The 23,059-nt window shown below is 38.2% G+C and overlaps 1 protein-coding gene across 1 annotated transcript; it reads right to left on the reverse strand.

Moving 5' to 3' along the window:
- Nucleotides 1-2,116: 2,116 nt before the first annotated feature.
- Nucleotides 2,117-22,988, reverse strand: SLC25A24 (solute carrier family 25 (mitochondrial carrier; phosphate carrier), member 24). The gene is made up of 11 exons (XM_009884920.1): nt 22,880-22,988; nt 17,605-17,753; nt 12,202-12,337; nt 11,594-11,681; nt 11,008-11,119; nt 8,080-8,238; nt 7,613-7,765; nt 6,336-6,443; nt 4,482-4,649; nt 3,213-3,363; nt 2,117-2,537 (listed from the first exon to the last, which is right to left on the reverse strand). Exons 1-11 carry the CDS (start codon nt 22,986-22,988, stop codon nt 2,359-2,361), a joined length of 1,512 nt encoding a protein of 503 aa, XP_009883222.1. The 3' UTR covers nt 2,117-2,358.
- Nucleotides 22,989-23,059: the final 71 nt, after the last annotated feature.

Consider the following 23,059-nt stretch of genomic DNA (forward strand, 5'->3'; position numbering starts at 1 on the left):
CATATAGTGCAATGAAGAAGTGTCATCTGTCTATGAGGCCATGGGAAAAAAAAACCACCATCAGTACACTCCAGCCAGGTAAGGAAATACACATTTATTAGAAACTGGTAGTTTTATAGAGCTAAAAAGGTAAACATATGTTTAAGAGACAAAGAATGCACAACTGAACACAGTCATCACAAAGGCACATAATGAAAAATTAAATTTGAAAGACCCAATCTTTTCAACATTTGAAAACATCATTACCATAATTTTCAACTCATAATGGCACTTACACACTATAAACAAAATAGAGCAAGTCTAGAAGATAGACACTGCTGAAGTCATCTCCGTATCACACACACACACATAATGTTTGCTCATTGGTCACAGTCAAACAAAATGATCGGGAACTGATCTCACACATCCCACAAAGATATAAAAATGTTGGCAAAACCAAGAAACATTCAGATCAGAAAGGCATTGTACATATGGATGATTTGGATAGAATGACTTTTTGCTTTTTAAAAAAAGTGCAAAGTCCAAGGTTTCCCTAAAGGGAAGGCCAAAAGACACAGATAAAGCTGCCATTTTCTGAAATCTGATAGAACAATATTTTATAATACAGATTTTATGGAGTTGTTATATATCAGTTTATGGAGAATAACCACTAGCCATGGAAGCACTGAACACAGATTTACACCTGATTGCTGTTTGAAAAATATGGCCCAAATAGTCTTCTGTATGTGGAACAAGGGAGGCTCAGGCAGTTATTCATGTTTGTTTGCTTATTTGTTGGTTAAAAAAAAATAAAATAAAAAGAATTAGAAAAAGAGACCCTTAATGACCTTACAGGAACAAAGTTCTTCCTTCAGTAATCCAATTTCAGGAAGTGGTCTAAGAGCAGTTGCTTTCAGAAGGTCAAGATAAGTATAAATATAATCCCGAATTTACAAAGATTAAGACACCACATGTTGCAGAAAGAGTAACAAATGAGTTTGGCAATAATTGTTACTCTACTTGAGCGTTCAGGCCTGAAGGCAACTGAAATGCAGCAGCACCACCACCCCACTCCACAAAAAAGGAAGTCACTTTGGAAGTACTTGTACATGGAAATACCTACTTTCTACATTGAGGAAGTGCTGCTTTGTTTCTTGAGGAGGAGTTGTTTCTCAAGCACTAACAAGTTCCGTGTGCATGCTTTGCTCACTTCTTTAACATGGATCTGATGGCCACCTCAGATCCGTAGTCCCATTTAGTCACTTGGACAAAGTGCTTCAGTATGTTGCTAACTGAATTTCACACACACAGAAGACTGAGGGAAAGAGGATTTATCTTGCATGACAAACCTGTAAAACCTTTACATAATTATGAAATCCTCTGTTGGCTAAAAGCACACAGTGGACTGTAGCCCTCTGAGTACGGGAAAGAACAGGGAGTCCAAAATAAGAAGCATTTCTCTCCCCAAGGCAGCTATGATGAGGTCTGCTATTGGCTGCGTTACAGTCACCCTCAGCTTACTACTGGATCCCCCACCCTGTTTTTAAAGAGTAACTTGCACTTGTATGGAATGGATCTAAGTAACCAAGCTTCTTCTCTTCCTGTATCTTGTGATCCTATAAAACGTACAGCTGTAACCCAAAGCTTGTAATGGTTAATAGTGCTAACATTTACAAGTGCAATAAAAAGCAGGTCCAGTGAAGCAAGTTACGAAAATCACTGATTGTATTACAAAAATACCATGTACATCTCATACCACGGAACAGAAGTTTCTCAGGCTCTTGTTCTTTATACAAAAAAAAAAAGGTTAGCCTGAAGATAAAGGTGATGGGCTATGTTTTAATGTGTTACTCCATCCTTGTCTGTATCTGTGATCCTATTTTTTACAAACTTAACATTAAGTCTCCAAAAATAACAATAGTAAGTGCTTACTTCTAGGTGTGCAAAATGTTGCCTGTGAATTGCTTGAGTATAGGCAGCGTGACAAAACAAAAAGTCACTTTCATATATTCAGTATCAAGGCAGTACAAATTTCTCCTACCTTTGGTTTGATCCAAGCCAAATACACATTTAGAGAAGACAAATACAAAAAAAAAAGCCAATGAGTAAAATATGCATGATTTCCAGAAAATAGAAACATATTATTGATTTAAAGATAGTTTCTTGATTTTTTTTTTTAAACTCAGTGACATTTTAAAGTGCAATATAGGTATCTGTTTAGAAATGGTGAATTAGAATTTAAGAAAGTTTCTTCCCACTTCAGAAGTTGCAGCATCTCTCCACAAAGATCCGTCTCTAATTGTGAGAGCAGATTACTTGAGAAATCATTTTTGTTGTGGTGTTTCCAACATTAGAAGCATCTCACCTTTTTCCTTCATTTCACGCTATTCCCAAATTCTGCTTCATTTTTTCATATACAACATAGCTGATGCTGACAGCTGGAAGCACTTTCATAAAATTAGGGGCTATGCCCCTATAAAGTCCTCGGATTCCCTCTGTAGCAATAATTCTTTGAAAGAGACCAACCATGTTTAGCTGTTGAGCTCCTTCCACTGAGGCTAGAACAAAAAGATAATGTGTTACACAACAGCCCTAATAATATTAAAATTCTTAAGCAAGTATTAAACACCTCTGTGATGAGCCTACTAGCACCTCTGGGGCCATTGATTAAAACTTGAGTCCTCACAGAGAGATCTCTTTAATCCCAGACATTTGAGAGACATCCATGTGTCTAAATCCCACTGAAAAGCATTATCCACCTACATTCCTTTGGAAATCTAGGCTCCTATCTTTAAGTCTGTGCACAAACCTATCAAGCAAAAATCTCCGCTATGAAACTGTCTTTATGAGATGTCCTTCAGAGTAAACAGTGCTGTCTGCCTTCACAGGATGATGCAAATCCTTTTCATTTTACCTCTAAAATTTCGGAAACATTCTAACTTTCAGAAAAGTGCTCCTAGAGCATGACAGGAGCTCTAAGTCCAGTAGTCTTGTATGGAACGTGGTTCTCAGAGCACACAGAGCGCTAGTGTCTGAAATGTTACATTTCAATTAAGTATGATGAAGAACAACATTTTGGGGGAATAAGGAGAAGGGACCAATATTAAGAAGAATTTTCCAGTCCTTCGTTTTCCAAGTTGGGTTTTTTTTATCCCCAAGTCTGCTACAGCTATCCCAAATGGTACAATTTTGATGTGACCACACAGAAACACTTTCAGTACACCAGGACTCACCTTGAGCCTGCATGCGTGTTCTGATAAGAGCAAGAGGGTAACTGGCTAACTGCCCGCATGTGCTGGAAACAGTACCGCATCCCAACAATACAAAAACACCTGGGTTAGCAGAGCTTGATGCATAGTGTTCTAGCCATGTACTCTTTAAGAGCTGCCAAGATATAAAATTAAATGATAAGACAAGAGATATGCATTCAAGAAAGTAAACAAATACATCTTTATTCATAAGAAATCTTATGGGCTCAGTCCTGAAAAGCACCAATCTCACTACTCCAGTCCTACACGGTTACTTTTCAAGTGCACAGGTCACTTAAGCACACGGGTAAGGAATTAACTAGGCTGCAGTAGTTAATGCCTAGAAGAGAAATCCTTAAAAGATCCGGCAGCAGGAACACTGCCCGTGTTCTAAACTTGTTAATACTTTGGGGGGAGGAGGAGGGGAACACAATTCAGCACAGGGTGCGATAGAAGCTCACACAGCTGTACATGTCACCCCATGCAGACGCAAGGATGTAAACTGTAGAAAAGAACTTTCATACTGCTTTGAAAACATTTGCTCAAGCAGTTTTGCTGTTTACTACTTCAGTGTCACAAAAAGATTTGTCTAGACTAGAAAAAAATTAGTCTGTGCATCTGAGTTACAATTTGAAGCAACACCTAGAATCTAAGGTAGATAAAACATTTTAATTGTTGCTAATAGGTGTATAAGAGATGCTGGCTCCTCTTGAAAGGAAATGGAGCAGTATTTCAAACTCCTCAGAACAACTCTGTGTCAGCCACAAAGAATTCTGGTGACAGGCACAGACACAAAAGGAATTCAGGTTACTATAATCAAACTATAAATCAGAGAAAATGGCCAAAAAAAAAAGTATTAAGTATCAAAAATGCAGAATAGTTAACATAATATGAATATCTATAGCAAATATGCCCATATTTGCTATAGAATGGGTATGTTCCAGTCCAACAGCGTATTTAACTATGCAAGCATGCTGTATTGCCAAGGTGTATATAATCCTGCCTTATGAGTAGATTTCTTGTTTGGTACTGTTGCGTGTAAGGGCACGCTGGCACAGGCACTCCTCCAGGAGGAGCAAACAAAGAAAAACATTAAAGTCTAGTAAGATTAGACGAAATTCTCATTTCTCTATTTTACTGTAATACTACAAGCATATTACAAATCTAACTAATAATACAGGCATTTTAAAGAACATTTATCCTTCTTGTAAATTAACTAATGAAAGCTACATGCATTCAGTTATCTAAACTCACCTCATAAACAGCAAGGTCAATGCCAGCATAAGGAATTATACCCAGAATATTAGGAACATAGCCTTTGTAGAAGGCCTTTACACCTTCTCTTTTTAAGATCTTCTTAGCACAGTCAAACATCCCAGAATATTGTCCTGTTTTACCCACAGCCAATCTGGTCTTTAAAACCTAAAGGGGGAAAAAATAGTAGCTTTAATTACATACCCATTTATTAAAGTATTTTATAAACACAGGAAAACACCGTATCTCTGCTTATTCGATTGTCTGGAACTGCTTTGCATTTTGGTACTTCAAAGATCCTTTGTGACGACTACTGTGAAGGCTCTGTTAGCAGTAGGCTTCTTCAGGTTTTATCATTACTGCAGAGTAACACACATACTAACATACACTGGCCTACAAATTATTAGCCTTTTTAAATTGCATTTTCCCTTTCTTTTCTTGATTAAAACAGGCGGATTTTTTTATCAACTTGAAGGCAACAGTGTGGGCAATATTTAATAGAAGCATTAGCTAAAGAACAAGTGAAAGCATTAACATACTAGCAGATCACACTTCTGATCTGGGAACAGCAAAGCATATTAAGAAAGTAATCTTTCAAAAAGCACAACCCTTTGAGAGGTAGTTAAGGGATACAAAGATTGCCTCTCACTACTGAAAACCAGCATCTGATTACTAATGCAAATAAGTCTATACAGCATCTTAGGACAAAGAAATTAATAACAGTATCCAAAAGAAACCGCAGAGGGAATTTCCTGAGCAAAAAATTTGGCCTACTTTAAAGCCTCATAAGACTGCAGCTTCCTCAAGAGTTTCCTGGCACTTGGCTTTTCTCTTTTACTTAGTAACACCCTAAAAAACACTTTGAGGACAGTATTATATCTTTGTTAGGAAGATCAGAGCATCTTATTGTCGAATAGTTCGCCTGTCTCCATTGATCAGTGTAATCCAGATGACTTGCATAACATTTTAGTTATGCTATAACTTAACCCAGCTCTGTACTCAGGCTAGCTGTGATTCAGCTGTTCTAACAGCAAGGATGCTACTTAAAAATTATCACTGTCAGCAATGAACAGCTAAGTTCTATTCCTACTGACACCCCTCCCTATGAAAAACGGTATTTAGGTTACATTTTCCATTACTTCCAAATCTTGACGTTGGCATTGGTTTAATCCCAGACCCAACATATATTCCAGGTATTTACACAACTAGATAAACTTTCTGGGGAAGCAGCAGTAAAGGAAATACATCCTACTTCTATTCAAAAAATTAGGATGTAAAATAGCTCTTAGAGTGGTTAATATATTAATATTAGTTAAATTGCAACATATGTAGTGCCACATACAAATGTGTCCTACAGAGGAAAGAGCAGTGAATCCACCCAGCCTCAACTGTAGCTGTCATATTCACCTTCCACACTGATCTAATCAGACCCAGCTCCCAATCACAATGCAACAGAACTTCATCAGTTCTGCTACAGAAAAGAATGTTCCTTGCTAACACACAAAGTGGGGAAAAAAGATTTATGCCCAATTTAGAAAGTAGCTTGAATATGTACTTAATTTTAAACGTGTTCTTCAATTATTTTTTCCCTGAACTAGGTTTTACTTAAACATTGCTTTAGCAAATATGATACAGCCAATTATATAGAAAAATGACAAGCATCAATTAGAACATAGTATATTCTAAAATGCCTAGTACTGAAGTTCTGAAAGGAAGTCTAAAGTAAAAATAAATTAGGGTATAGGAATACAGAGGAATTCCTACAATACTTTCAAGAGCAAAATGAGTTTTACTTTGGAAATGAAGCAGACATTTGGCAGAGTTTCCAGCAGAAGCAGATTCTCTGTTACTTACCTCCATGGGATAAATGGAAGTTTGTGCTGTTGCACCAGCCAAAGAACCAGATACAAATCTTTCAACGGTGCCTAACTTTCCATCATCCTTAGTGAGTATCTTCTTATACTATATAGTTAAAACACATAAAATAAACATCACATGCTTTTTAGGAGAGGCAAGAGTTACTATGAGGCAGGAGCACAGTACAAAGTGTCTTTCTAAGCTGTACTTACTTTTTCATGTATTTACAGTTATATTTACTAACCTAACAAATTTAGCGCTATGCTCACTGCAACTCTGTGGATAGAGATTCTCAAGAATACCGTAAGTATTCTAGCCCACAAGAATCCTTTGCATTAAACACCTCAGCCACCTCAGTACTGTCAGATATTTTACAAACAGCCAACACAAGGGTACCCACACTATGGCCCCCAGATAACAGAGGAACCTGACTCCCTTCCAGATCCAGTTCTCCAAACAAAGAATGAACGATCAACTAGGATGTTAACAGAGACACTTAGAGAGCTGCACATACTGCGTCACTCAAGATAAAGACACCACCATGCAAGAATGCACCATCAGCTCCCAAAAGGCAGAGCAAGAGTAAGGAAGAATATGCTCAAAGTTACTCTATGGCATCAAAATCTGCTGTTCAGTCTTAAAATATCCTGAAGTTTACTTCACTTTTTGTTGCTTTTATTTCATAGTTGTACACAGATACACAATATGTTCATTTAGTCTTACCTGAGGCACTAGCAAGCCCCACAGAGGAAAAATAAAGATCATTTCACTACAGCAGAACTGGAGTTCATTTTCCAAAGGAGGATTAGGCCTTAACATGATACTTAAAGCTGATTCAGAGGTAAATATAACTCTGAAATCCAGGATGAGGGCATCTTACATAGCACCATGATATTTGACTTAAAAAGAATCCTGTATAAGTTCAACTAGCATAATGTGCTAAGTTTTTGGTCGTTGTCACTTCGAAGCAACAAAGTAGGTATTAATGCAGTATTCCTCACAAAGCTATGCAGACTGGAAGACAGTTTAAAATCTATGACAGATTTAGTTTATTTACACTGCTTATAATACGATAGCAAAATCTGCCTGATACCAAGTATTCTATTAACAGAATAAATAGACTATTTTAAATCTGAAAGTCACTCTAGATTACTGTGACAAAATCTCCAACCACAATAAGAACTCCTATATAATACAACAGTGCAAATAATGACCAGTGAGAGTTGTACAGTATTTTATTTACCATTATTTTTCTTCCTGATTTATCAACCTACCTGTTCATAGGCCCAGAACTTAATAGCTGTTTCAGGAGCTATTTTCACAACATTGACACCATTTCCTCTCCACAGGGATCGGACACCACCTTCTTTCAACATCTGTTTAAAACCACTGGCTATATTCATTTTGTTTGATTTTGAACCATGAACCTAAAATAAACCAGAGTCACAGTAAAGAACACTACTCTGATTACATTGTAAAACTCATCAGCTAAGTATTAAATTGTTTAAATATATCAACTAGCAAAACCATGTCCATTATTGAAAAATAGTATCTTGTTTACATTTTTGCCAATACGGCTATGGAAAAGACAACTTTTATGAACACAAAATATGGAATTGTCAAAAGATAAATAGACCTCCAGAACTTAGATATTGTATTTGGCCATCAGTTTTCCATAACCATTCTCTAAAAACTGAAATGATACACTGGACACTAAAACGTTCTCGAACATTGCACCTACCTGCATCATCACTTTAAGGCGATCTAACGGTGCTGTACCTGTTCGAGAGACAGCACCAGCCACTCCTCCTGCCAACAGCTGTTTCCACCACTGTCCAGTCTTTTTCTCTTCCTCCGTGAACTCATCTGGAACAGTCAAGCTATCTCCTATATCCAACACCTATTAGAATCCAAAGCAAAGATGTGCAAATAACTCTCTTATTCCATAATCTCAATTTTATCAACAGTTCTAAAACCAAATTAACCTACCACCTGAGAATATGTAAATAAAACAGTAGTTAAAAATAAAAAAAAAAATCTCTAATTTCCATCCTATAATTAACTTGCTATGGATTGCTATTGCTATTCAATGAATAGCAACTTTTAAAGACTTCTACACAGAGACTGAGTAGCAACACCACAGACCCACCATTTCAAAAACTGCACCATCATCATTAAAAATTATGATAAATTTCTGCCTTGAGCATGTCCCAGACAAAGACATTCTGTCATGATCAGCAGACCTTTACAGTCAGCACTAAAGCTCAAATGCTTATATGTTGTTGCTAACCTTTCACCAGACAGCCTTCTGGGATTAGTCTGGTAATCTCCTAAGGATGCTAACAAGAGATTTCTCTCTCCTGGTAATTTATTCACACATATATGGGATTTCCCATTCCCCTTACCCCCCCCCAACTTTTTAAAGTAGCATTTTTACAGCTGATATATTGGAATAGTCTATTTCTAGTAACTGCTGTGTATTATCCTACCAAATAACAAGTTTGACTAATACTTTATGAATTTTCTTATCATCAGTTACACTGAAAGACACATTAATGACTTTTCAGCTTTGTTTGAAGTTTGAAAAGTTTGAAATTTCATTAAGAGGTGCATGTTTGTAATACCATTCAATTTGATCAAAGAAGAACATTACTATAGGCTTTAGCGATAAAGCTGTCCAAGACATAAGACTATGGAATCTCACATATCACTTAAACTAGTCTCTGCTCTATATGTAATTTAAAAACATGAAATAGGGGTAAAAAATATACTGTAGATGCATAAACTCAACCTATAAAGAAGCAAGAATGTTTTAATAACTGATAAGTACTGACCAGAAAGCATGTTAACTGATAAACTTCTTTTTTAAACTACTGTTGATTTTAATTGTAGGCGCTACGTCCCTAATTTATGCTGCGTTCCCTATTGGCTAAGTAGACTGAATACTGTCTTGGTCATTTCGAACACAAGAATTGCAGGATGCAGATTATAGATATACCCACTGGACAAACAGGATAAGCACCAACTATTCTGGATATTGAATAGATTAATTGAAAAAAAACCTTTCATCTTTCTGGCATTTGTGGTTTCCAAGTTAGGTGTCATCAGTTGCTCAACTACATGGAATCATCAAATGATCAATCAGAACTCTCAAAATATAAATGCAAAGTTCTTAGAGATATTATGCATCTCTATCAGGGTTTAAACCTTGTGTCTACCAAGCCCTAAAGACAACTAAGAAAAAAAGCTAAATTTGAGGGTGTTTATAACAGAAAGGCCACAGCTACCAACTCATAATAATTCTATGCCAATGCAGCTATCTGCTTGGAAGAGTCTGATAGCAATTAAAATCTTACAATAAAAACAGAAGTGGAAGAGCTGTCGACACCAGCCAGGCGTGTGAAGTCTCACATCTGCTCTTATCTGAAACACCAGCTGTGTTGCCGTATAGCTGTATTTTACTTGCTGTGATAACTGGGTCATCAGCTGACTGCTACACTGGAAGATCACAAGAGACTTCTAAAATCGTTTCTTGGGGTAACTAATGACATTCCATAATAAAAAAAAAAATAGAACTTATGTTTAATAATAGTAATATAAAGCATTTTATTAAAACAAAGGGTTTTTTTTTCCACTAGGTAAGCTGGGACCAGGACTATCTGATCTCATAGCAGTGCTTTAAGTGTCCTCTTCAGCAAACAGGAAGCTTTTTGGCAAGCATTTCTGAATTGAGGCTGTACAGTGGGAAACACTCAAAGCTTTCAGATCTCATAAACTGTTTTTTGTTATGGAAATGCTGACTAATCCCAGAAGATATGAATGGTCTCACTATATTCAAAGAAATCTGTCTTTACCTAACTCTACGGATCACTCCAATAATCTATAGGAAGGATATTTAGCAAACAGGATTACTATTAGTTTACTTACCTTATTATTTGTTCTTAAAAGTTAGTCACTGAGGTGGCAAGAGCTCCACTCAATAGTAACTTAAAAAAAAATAAAATCTATTGGCACGGTGGATAGCCTATTGCTGTATATTCTGTCATTCTTAAATGAAATTCTATAGCTCAAGAGAATGTGAGAACATGTGCACAGAAAATCATCTGCCTCTCTCTTAGAAGATGTGTAGGGGGGGAGCATCTGTCAGTCCCATCTGGGGGTGCCCCAAGTACCCAGCAGCCGATTCAGCCTAAACCATGACAATCACTAATGACACTGGTGATTTTATGATAATGATAATGTTACTATATAAGTGCAAATACTGAACTAATTTCAACATAAGAAACAGTTAAAACGTTTCTATAATTTGTTTCAACACATAAAAAGCACTGAACATAAGAATGTACTGGAATGTGAAAAGAAAAAGACTTAATATCGTAGTGGTTATCTTTCTGTGGAATATCTCCAAATGAAGAAAAGGATTCCTTCCCAAGAACTACTGATAATTATTGGCAAAGTTTAGATTAAGTTCTTTGTTCAGAAGAAACTCACAGCACACTATCCTGCTTGTAAATGGGAGAGCACAAAGTGAAAAGGAAAACCAAACGATTTTAAGTACAAGTATGCTTGAAACATAACAACCGCAAAGCTGCTATACTCAATATTGCCAATTAACCCAGCAGAGATGAACTTAAGAGCTGCACTAAGTTAAAAGAAAAATTGAACTTACAGTGGAATGTTTCCAAAACCGAATTATTTCCTCAATGTCTGTAGCTGGATTAAACATAAAATGATCTCTCCACTCATTCCAGTCTACTGTCATTGTCCCATCAGCATCAATACTGAAAAGAAATTGAACTATATAAGGAAATAGTAGCAGGGATGGGGTTTGGTTCTATTGCCTTTTTTTTTTATTTTATTTTAAATATTGGCCATCACATCGGTGACAACTGACTGTAAATTCCATATGAAGACTTCAAGGCTGAATCTGCCGTGGCCTTTTAATACTATGTTTTTCTCACCCAAGTGCATCTGAAATATTCCATTTAAAAACATGACATAAAGCTTAATTCTATCAACAATGTTTACAGTGAAACGAGATAACATTCTCCTCCCCAAACCAGACGTTCAAATAGGGACTATATTTACCACCACCCAGGAACAGATGGAATATGTGAGAATGCCAGAAAGGCAGCGCTGAAGGTGGCAACACCTTTCAAAGTTATAATCTCATTTACCTTGTTCTCTGGATTATAAAAATACAATAATTAACCATACAAAGAAGCTTAAAACACTCATAAATAATAATTCCTGACCTTTGCAGGATCTTTTCTGCCTGTTTTTCTGAAATGTTTATACCCAATATCTGGAGGGACTGGACAACTTCTGATGCTTCAATTTTTCCTTGAAACATTAAAAGAAAGATAACACATATTTAAAACATGGAGCTTAATAAACTTAGCACCTCGGAACTGACTAAATTCCACTGTAACACCTACATAATAGCAAAGATAATGTAAAACCAATTTAAACACAGATGATGTACTTTGGTTGTCTACTACAAGGACTGAACGAAGGTAAGTACATTAAAATCGTGCAACCAAATGAAATGCAAATATCCAATGAGTTAAAAAAACTATTTTATCTTAATAGATACTTCGAAACTTCCTTATAGTTTCTCCATCTGGGGAACAAAAAGCCCCAGATCAACAGACCTGGAAGACAATAAAAAGAATAAAGACTATAATAATTTATTATTTCAATATAGTAAACTATAATTATGATCCTGTTAAGGAAAAGAAGTAGGGGTTCCACATTTATAACCTTCTGTGTCAAGTTTAGACAAAGAATATAAATGAAGATAACTTTTAACGCACAGTTTCTTCAAACAACACTTGAACAAATAAAATAAATCAAGGCATACCATCGTTGTTTTTGTCCAGACTCTTAAATGCCAGTTTCATTTTCTTCTCATGGTCTTTAAGATACTGCATAAATTCTTCAAAATCGAGCTGTCCATCCTGGTTAGTATCTCCAGCTTTAAAAATTTTCTGTTGAGAGAAAATTCAACATTTGACTTCTCTAAATTACAGAAGGTCACAAAGCAACAGGAGCATAGCACAGCCCTGGCTTTAAAGAAAAAGCATCATATTGGTCACTTTGGGAGTCAAATCAGGAAAACACCTAAGCATACATTTTAGAGCTATGCTTTGTTTTCAGAATTGAACACACTTGCAGTATTTTCACACAGAGAGAAAACACTCAATAGCAAAGATAGATATAAGAAAACATTATTTACATAACTTCCCCATTCAAAGATTTTAAGGTTTCTTACAATCACCTGGCAATTTACACCTACAGATACCAAATAATTTGTGGAGGAGGTGGTGGAGGACAGGACAAAATCATGAAAGAGAACAACTTTAATCCTGTGACTTTCCTGGTTATACATGAAATTTGTTAATGTCAGTAAAATTAAGCAAATGGAGTCTTAACTATCCTCTTTAATCCAGTGCTCTATTAATTAGGAATTATAAAGATAAAAATACAAACAGCAATTAACTCTTTAACTGCTGACCAAAAAAAATACAAAGGTCTCGCCCAACTACCACTTCCATCCCTGAGGGTTTGAGAAGGCAGGGCTGCTTCTAACTGAAGCCCTGGCAAAAATTTAAAACAAACAAACAACAGACTTATAACAAATAGAAGCACAGTTATCTTCCATTTTTGCATGCATTTCCTAGTAACTGTCCTGCAGATAAGAAACATCTACATGTAAAATTAAGCACGAGTTGAATGTGTGGTATACAATTGCCAGCACTGCAGGAAACAAGTCTGAAATACGGCCTAGGCATACACTTCTCCATCAACAAAGGGCCAGAATACTTTGCCATCTTTGTGTGTGAAAAAACATACTTTTTGAAAAAGGGAAATTACAGCAGCCTCCCCAAGCATCAACCTGTAACTGCTGAAGCTTGTCGTCAAAGGCAAAGCCCTGAGAAGAGTGAAGCCCAGGCTAACAAGCTCTGCAGGATTTATTAGGTTGGGCTTTATGCCACAGCAAGGGCTGCTCCACACATAAAGGGCTGCAGAGAGAGCAGCAGGGGCAAGGAGAGGCAAGGCACACAGGACACCAACACCGCCGCTTTCCATCCGCTCTCACGCTTCCACAGCACTGCCATCTCCTCTGGCAGGATGCACAGGAAGAGGCAGGGAAATCCACCCTAAAACCCTGCTCTAGAACATGACTTAAGGGGAAATTATGCCTCAACTCTTAGTTTGGGCATCAGTCCCTGTGGTTTCCCTCAATCCTACCGGGGCAGCACTTTATACAAGGCGAACAGGAGACCAATCTGACAGCACAATCTCTTCATTAATTTGCAGTAAGTTTCAGAGCACTTCAGGGTACACATAAAGCATATGCCAAAAATTCTTCCAAATACCTTCTATTTTGCAGCAGACTGCCTTGCGTGACTGTAGTTTCTGAATAAAGTAACTCTCAACAAGATTTGCATGGCTGTTCCAATCTGCAAAATTTGGTTTTAATCATTTTGTTTACTCCACTATAATTAGTACAAGTCCTCAGGAGACCAAATTCCAACAAGTTCTAGCCTACAGAAACTAAACATAAAGAAAGTTGGAAACTCTGGTGTGTTTGTTGCAGGTATCTGAAAAAAACTGAAGATATCCGAATACATTTATGTTGCCTCCTTTATCTTTTCTATCTCTCTACTAAAAGAAACATAATTTAGTGTTTAATCTCAAAAAACAAAAAAAAATTGTAAGATTATCATAGATTTCTCAATGGAATGGAGGAAGACAATGTGGTACTTCACAGTGAAATAAGAAGCAAATTATTTACCTCTCATAATACAGCAAGTTATGCACAAGAAAATCAACTCAAGTTACCACACACTCGGATAAAGGTGTTTAGTATCAGCTTAGAAAGTGTTCTTAGTACACTCGTAAGTCCAGCTTGATTGTAATTCCTATTAATAACCCCTCAACAAAAACATACTTATCAATTCAGTTTCATGCCCTTGCCAATATGGTTAGGGCTGTTCAGAATTTCCAATTACAAAAAAATTAGTTTACATTTATTGAAGTTTATGGATGCATTCCTGACCATGACCTTCTAACAAGCAATTAAGAAAGGCTAACAGATTAACTATTCCAAAAACCCCAAACATATAAAAAAAAAAACACCTTAAAAATTACTCTAGCCAGAAAAGAGTTCCCCTCTCAAAGACACTGTAATCTCAACCCATCTTGTACACCACGCACAGCACCTCATACCGCAGGACCCAAGTGTCCTGCTACACTCCCACAAGCTACTGAGAAGAGGTAATTTACATGGCAGTCATACACACACTTTGAGTGAATTCTAATCAACGCAAACGGTTACTATTCCCTACTGCTATCTGAACCACACAAAAAAAAACCCCATAGAACAAGGGAAGTGTTGTTTTGGCTCACAGATATGACAAAACTTAAACTAAATTCCAATTACAAAACCTCCACTGCTGAGGATGACGTGAGCCAAAGAAAATGGAAATTCCTAGGAGGTTTAGAGAGCTGGCGATTAGAGTGTGTGAAGGGGGGCACCTTTCATTTCATCTGCCAAATGAGCGGATTTTATATTGCAACAACTAGAAAAGGATAAGCACAAACCCATTCTCCATTCCTCGCTTTTGTTTTTACAGTTATTTTCCAGACTTGAAGAGAGTCTCAGTCACTGTAAGTGCAGTAGAACAGAAGCGACAGGGAACAAAACTGTATGCTTTTCCTTAGCAGGCACACACATTTTTCTCACATTACAAATCTAAAAGTTCATACAAACAAAAGCCTCTTGCTGTCTATGAAATGTACAAATTATGTGGGTGTTAAAGTTTCAGATTAAAACCAGTAATTTGCAAGTTTGTGGAACAAACAGGAACGTTGAAAGGAGCTTGCCTTCCACTTGGAGGGCAAAACTCCCCTGTAGGGGGTCATATACTCCATGGGCATGGCCAGCAGGAAGACACTTGATTCTGTGGCAGACTGACTCCCAGGTACGAACTGCCTAATCACAGCAACAAATAATAGTTCAGGTTGGAAGGAACCTCCAGAAGCCATCGAGCACAATCCCGGTTCAAAGCATATCTAACTAGATCTAATTAGATCGGGTTGCGCAGGACTACATCCAATTGAGTCTTGGACATCTCCTAGGATGGAGATGCCACAGCCTCCCCAGGCAACCTGTTTCAACATTCAATCACCCTTGCTTCAGTTCAACAAGGAACCCAACTCTGCTGTTCTGCATTTAATATACTACCAGATTTTGCATAGTTATAATGCTTGTCACTGTACCACTTCCTGGTTCACCAACTTCTCTGATGGAGAACTGGATGCATTTTAAAATAGGCATACTTACAACAATAGAGCAGGAACCAAACTAGATGCCAGTCTAGTCCTGGGAAACAATGCTCAGTGTGCCTGCCACGTAAAACCTGCCATTTCTTGTTACAGACTTACTGTGGGATCACCTCACCTTTATATAGGCCCAGCCCCAAGAGGAAAATGTTTGTTTTTCAAGGTGTGCCATTTCTTTTCTCATTGTCTAAAAACATTAACCCCAAGCAATGAAGATAATTCACTAGGTAAAATGAAATGGTGACCACATAAAGAATTGCTAATTACTGATAGATATTAGGAAGACGGTTTCGATGATCTTTCCTTTTAATGCTACAGGCCTTCACACATACTGACTACAATGTTCCTGTGCTGACCTATTTGGTCATGACACTGCTGCCTTTTTCTTTTCTTTTTCTTCTTCTGGTGTATATTTTGTTAATACAGCTGTTTTCAGAGTCCTGCACAGTAAGGCAACACCAATGTGAAAGGCCATAAGTAGACTGAAACACTGAAGAATTTTATTTTTAAATTTCTGAACTATATAAAGCATGTTGCAGTGTTGAATTCCTACTCTTCCAGAAGACCTCTGTATTTGGTGTGGAAATGTAAGCCAGCAGGTCTGTTGGAAAAAAAAAAAAAAAAAAATCAGAAAAGTTACAGACAGGCTTTATATACACCTAAAAATCCTGACACCCTGTAAGTGGCCTGATGAATTATTAGATTACTCTGTGCCAAAGTTATGAACTGTAACGCATTCATAGCTACAATGTAAAGACAGAGAATGCAAGACGCTAGAAATCTCAACACTGTATGTAGACTTTTCTTTGAAATTCAGTTTTATTTTTATATTACTCTAGCATCATTATTTGTGTATTGTGAGTAAGACTTCACATTCTGCTTACAAAGCGGAATTGTGCGTGAAATGTGGGGCTGCACAATACAAATGATTACCAATCATCTGTTCATTAGCTTGCTGTTTCAGCAAATTAATATAATGTAAAGAATATTTAAAAGGAAGTGATCCATCAAGAAGTTACTGGGTGTTTCTGGCTTCCTACCATGCTATCTACAAGACACGAGATAAAAAATAACACTTAAAGATACATAATTGATGCAATTAGCAATTCATTGTTCTGCAATCTATGACTAGAGTTCCAAAGGGCACAGTTACAAATGCTGCATAGAAAAAAACACCAGCACCACAGTAACAATAGCATCGTGTCTTTGGACATTCACAAATTTCACATTTTCTTTTAAAAGCAGAGGTACTATATGAAAAACAGTCATGATATTCCCTTCTCCTCTTCTCCCCTTCTTCTATTCTTTCCTCCTTCACCTCCAAAATAATTAGTGACAGTCATTCCCATAGCTCCGTATCCCACAATTTTAAGTCATTAGACTGTAATCTCATTGGAAGCCAAATTCAGTCAGAGGTCAAGCAAATGCAACACTTCTTTCTTACTGGATATGTACCGTACAATACTGAAAACTGATGTGGTCATTTTCCTATCTATATCTGCCAAGACTACACAAATTTATGGCACACAATGATAACCCAAAAATCAGTACTAAATATTATTAAAGTCAGTCTTGTCATACTGCATCAGCTGGGAGATAAATGCAACATAAAGGGAAAGGGTCTGAGGATGTGTCCACACAGCATTATGCCCTAACCAGCGAGTCCACATAATACACTAAGAAACTAGAGTGCTGCTTAACCTCCAGAAATCCTACAAAACACTGCATTTTGAGCAAAACAGTAGTTTGCACTGCCTCCAAAGACCTCCCACCTAGTTCAAATGCTGCATTCATATTTATTCGCTTCCCTCCCAAAGGATACTACCGACACGTAAACAGTACCCGAGCAGGCCCTTTAAACCTGCCACAGAGAGACATTAATGGAGTCCCCCGCTCCAACACAGCAGACTTGCACCCTTGGCAGTAGCAGAGATGCCACTATCAGCTGCCGAGCTTCCCCTTCCTGTTCTTTGTCCCGAGCACCGCTCTCCCTACAACAGGAAAGCACTACCAGTGGTCTCCTCACTGGTCCATTTCGGGTAACAGAATCTCTATAAAATGAGCCTAAAAAGGAAGAGATGCAAGTCGTGAGTATGCTCTCCAATATGCCTTGCAAAAGCTGCTCCCTCAGGACCTGGATAAACTCTCTCAACTCATAGCTATGAATTAGATTCCAAGAATCTGAAACAGCATAAATGGGAGATGCAAACTATCCCTTGTATCTTCATTCATCATTCCTTGCAAGTTACACTGGTATTTTTTACTTTGAACATACTTGGTAGACTGAATTTTTCCATTAAATAAGACTCCTTTGCTACAGAGGCATCCCCACCTTACAGTCATCTTGAAAGATTTACCAGTTTACTTTGTTTGTTTACCTGGGACATGCTGCTGTCTCAAGACGGGGATTTAGCAAAGTATTTCAACACGCTGTTAAGAGATCTTCCAGAGGTGGGGGTTCCCATATTTGGTGCCTGATATTCTTGCACTTTGCAGCAACAAGTGGAAGAATTAAACATTCACCGTACCCTGTCACTGTTCAGGAAATATACTATCTACTACTAACTATCAAGTTAGTATTAAAAAAAAAAAATCATTTTATCTCCTTGGATGTTAAAAGTGTTATGAAAAAAAACCCTTATATTCATCCTGCTCTTTCATATGGTGACTTGGAGACTCCAGCACATATCAGTTAAAAGCTTCTGAAGTTGCACACAGTGAAATGAAATAATGACTTACATTTTCGCTTACAACTGAAGTCACATATATTGCTGAAGGTGTTTGTGGTATCTCACAATTAAGTCACCATAATCAGACGTAATCATGACATCTACTACGACATGAAAAGCAAAGTTTAAAGGAACTAAGTGGTTCCAGTTTTCTACAATCACACAATGCAACATCTGTTTTGGTAAAAAGTTGAAGATGCCTATCTACTCTAAATCTATAATACCAGGTTTTGGCATACTATTAAGGTGAGGGAAAGCTTCATTTCCCATGAAGAACGACACACAGCCATGAAAGTGCTTTATAAGACTGTGAATCTGCGTATCACATATGATAATAATTTCTTAGAGCAGATATCATGCGATCGAAAATGCATGTTTCTTCTAGGAAGCTGCCAAAGTAACTAGTGCTTTTTGTATGTTTCTAGCCAAGATACAGCATAATGAAGAGGCTTCAGTTAACTTGGTCTATTAGCCTTCTAATTCTGTCATGTAAAGGAAGTTACCAAAATTAAGAAAAGCACAAAAATCTTAATAAAACAGTGGAGAAATATTCATAGGTATATTTAGCTCAGTCACTAAACAGGTATGTGCTTTCTGGACTAAGAGCTATGATAAGTTCAAGCTCTGAAGCACTATCTAGCTGTAGTTTTTAGAGGGCAGAGAAAAGCACAGAAGGAAACAATACACACCTGGCCCTGTTCTCACCTGTCCTCTCGCACTGCGATGCAGCACTGTAACACAGCACAGGGGCCTGCCTCACTCCATGGAATTCTGAATTTTATTTGGTTTAAATGCAGCAACACACTTCAAGTCTTCTGAGTATTTTTAGACTTCGTTGGACTATAATTTTCATAAACACAGTCAATTACTCTAAACAGACCATATTCTGATTCCTGAGAATTTAGTCTTGTTGGGCCCTGTTTCCACCACACAGGAGTCTCATCTCACTGTTTCTTCATCTAGAAGAGCCTTAACGTAGCTGAAGATTTATGTCAAAACCTGACAGAGTCAGTCCAAATAAGATCATTATACTGTACATAATGTAGTTATTCATTTCAATAACATATTTCTACTGCTAGCTCCAGGACTCAATGTATAAATAGTACCTGAATATGAATGCTTGGCTGTTCCAACCCCAAACTGAAGCTCAAAGTACGGGGTTCACCTCCTACAGGTTCACTGTAACGATTGATTGCAACAGAAGGAAAGGGTGAACAAAAATAGTACTTCATATAACCACTCGTACCATTTATGGTACTCCCGCCTAAGAGACTCACGGCATTCTGAAGACACAGGATGAGATCATTTGAGATCTGATCCCAGCATCTATTTTGTCTCTACTGGACAACTCCACTAATCAAAGTGACTGTACAATAGCTGTTGATGGTGCCTGTAGAGTGCCATTTGATACTGTCACCACACTGAATTCCTGCTTCATAGATGTTGACGCATTATGTCAGGAATCTTGTGTAAAGCTTTGCAAAGTTACCCATTCCTGGCTGGTAATATACTACAATATAAAACAGGAGTCATCCTGGCAGCCTCTAAGCAGCACACATTTTGGATTTTCCACTAGTTTACTTTTGTCTGTCAGATACTGACAGGAGGCAGGTCAAGTAGAACACCAAGTCAGGAGCTTCTGTCACGTTGCACTATGATGTCCTGCTATGGGGAAAAAATGATTCTTCCTTAGAGGGACATGCAGCCTACCTCCAAAGCTTACCACACAGTTTCATATCAATTCTCGTATCTACAATGTTACTTCACCTAAAAAAGTGTCTCATCATACAGTAAACATTAATAAACTTCCAAGACAACTGATGAAAGGTGAAATAAAAAGAGCATACCAGTAGTCTATTATTCAAACGAATAGCAGCTTTGTATCTTTTAAAGACATGCATATTCCTTCTAGGGAGGAATTATATTTCAAGAGAAAAGAGGAAAGTAATACTAGTAGCACAAACACTAATTGTACTAACACTGTGAAGATGACAACTTAGCGTGAACCAACTGACTTTGCAGTGAAACACAGTAACACTCACATGGTCCCTTACCATGAGATACCCAGGAAGCAGCTGTGCCCCCCAGAAGTACCGTGACCAAGGCTCCCATGTACGTGGATTTCATCCCATGCAACAGAAGCCAGCCCTGCAAGAGTATTTTGGAAACCTAACCCAGACCTGCAGCTAGAACATAACAATAGTGCAAGGCCTGAGACGCCGGCCCAGCCATGAGGCGCCAAAGCCTATTCTGCTTTAGGATATCCCCATGTCTGCCCACCCCATAGTGCCACTACGTTGGCAGGGCTGAGCAGTTCGGTAGCTAACACTTTGTCACATGGTGTAATATTTCCACATCTCATTTCCTTACTCATTATTAATTATAAGACTACTTCTGCCTCTCCAAACATAAATACGATGGTTCAATATCTAACTTCATTACCAAGTAGTAAAAAGGCATTTTGCTGAATTCAACATCACTTTAGACCTTGAAGTAAAGTAAGTGGGAGAAGGCAGCTTCGAGCTGCAAGAAAGTACAGGAAGCAGATCAGCTACGTAAAGACAGAAAAGAAGCTGGAGGAAAGTCTTACCGAGGCTCTCTTATTAAAACAAGTCTAGTTATTAACAGTTACATATAACCATGCTCTTTTCTAGCTCAAACCATGCCCACCATTAAGTCTAAAATAGTGAGCATATAGAAGTTTCAGTGCACTACAACAATTCTTCTACCCCTCTCAAACATGCAACATGACTCATAGCTTATTTTGTTTACACTGTGTTTCTTAAGCAACTAAGGCAGCCAGTTCCTCCCCTCCATTACATCCAGGTAAGTCTAGCTTATCTCTATTCATTTCATGGGTTTCATTTCCAGTTTATCCTGTAGCAACCAAGAATAATTTGACAGATACTCAGATGTGCACTATTAATGAAAGGCATCACACCAATCTTGAGAAAGAACTTGGAACTTGAATTCTAAGTTGCTCAAAAATTAAGAAACACACCACTTGTGTCTCAGGGTTTTCAGTGGGTTATGTGAGAAGACCACCCTTGTTAAATGAACAGGTCACCTGTTCCCCTGTTGTGCACTGTAAGTAAAAAACCCAAATTGTTACAGTCAAACTGGTACAACAGGTTTTCAACAATGTGTATATAATGTGTGACTGAAATTCGCAACTAGCATGCTCTTAATACTGACAACTCTCATAGATAAGTGAACAGGCCAAACTGGCCCACCTTCATATACCAAAAAACAAGAACACAAAACGTAATTATCAAAATGATTATTTTGACCAGAAGCAATATTGAAGTGAAAGCATGCTTTCATTTATACTTTCATAAGCATCATCCAACTCAAGAGGCCTGATGGATACTTCTCCCTTAAGTATATGAGATAGAGAATTAAATATACCAAAAAGAGGTAAAACAGACCAAGTAACGAGACCATGGGAAAGAACTGGCAGTGTCCCATGATTAGTATAAGATCACTGAAATTGAATTATTGACCCAACTTAAATCTTAACACTGCAGTCAAAATTTAAGTTCACTTTCCTGAATCTCTTTCAGAAACTACGCAAGGGCTAGTACAGGCACGGCAGTGGAATGCCGTCTAACCATTCTTTATACTGAAATAAAGAACAGGACTATTACGGTAATAGCTCCAGCACAGATCTCAGCTGTACCTGTTCAGCCTAAGTGACCTATCTGTGCCTTTTCAGTGCAGATTTGCCTTACCGCACAAATACTTATGCCTACAGAACTGTGCATAAGTGATTTTATATTCTGATCCCTGGGGATTACTGCAAACAACCAGGAAAGATAAGTTTCTCATACAGGTCAGATTTGCTAGTGTAACTCAGCATCACATTGGAATGCTTGATGACTCAAGTTTTACTGACTTGTGAGGTCACAACACTGATAACAGGGGACAAAGTAATGTAATAGCCCATCCCGATCGCTGCGGAATCCACAGCACAAAGAGAGTGCTGCCTGTTTCATGCTTTGGTGGCCACTGTTACAAGCGTGCATTTTTAAATAGAAGGGCCTTGGCATCAGACAGAGTCCGTGCCAAGAAGAATCATTTCCAGGTCCGTGTGTTCGTGGAGACCTAGCTTCCATAACTAGTTCCGATATTACAACCTACTGTTATACAGATTTACTTATCTGCTGCCCAAAGCAAACCGTAATTTATTCTGATCTAGATTATGAAAAGGTGGAGTGACGGACAAAAGGTGTAAAACGACCATCCTTTATCGTGCTGGAGGAGCAACACGCTATAAAATGTCACGCAACAAAGAGTCAAAGGAAGTCAAAAGTCGACACACGATGAATAAGCCCGGCCGTGCCCACTCGGCAGCAGAACCGCCGACAGCCGTACCGTTAATAGCGTTCGTACTGGGGATCCTTCAGTCACAACCCCGAGGTGTGCCTGTGTAATACAGCCCCCGGAGCAGGCACGGCGTACCCGGGAACAAAAAAGGCAGGCCCGAAACCGACTTAATCCAGCAGCGGCCCAAAATGCGGCTGCCGGGTCTGAAGCAGCCCCCGAGGCGCCTCCTCGGCTCCGGGGCCATCACGGCGAGGCCCCGGCCGGGCAGCGCCCCATCCCTCGCGGGCTGGGAGGCGGGATGAGGCGGCCAGGCCG

This window comes from Charadrius vociferus, unplaced genomic scaffold, assembly GCF_000708025.1.
Source record: "Charadrius vociferus isolate BGI_N301 unplaced genomic scaffold, ASM70802v2 scaffold163, whole genome shotgun sequence".
NCBI classification, from domain to species: Eukaryota; Metazoa; Chordata; class Aves; order Charadriiformes; family Charadriidae; genus Charadrius; species Charadrius vociferus.

Coding starts and splice junctions, on each gene's coding strand:
- SLC25A24 (XM_009884920.1), bottom strand. CDS start 22,988: ATGGCCCCGGAGCCGAGGAGGCGCCTCGGGGGCTGCTTCAGACCCGGC. Junction 17,754..22,879: donor CCTGCCTTTTTTGTTCCCGG/GTACGCCGTGCC, acceptor CTTCCTTTTTAG/GCTCATTTTATAGAGATTCT. Junction 2,538..3,212: donor AACACGCATGCAGGCTCAAG/GTGAGTCCTGGT, acceptor TTTTTGTTCTAG/CCTCAGTGGAAGGAGCTCAA.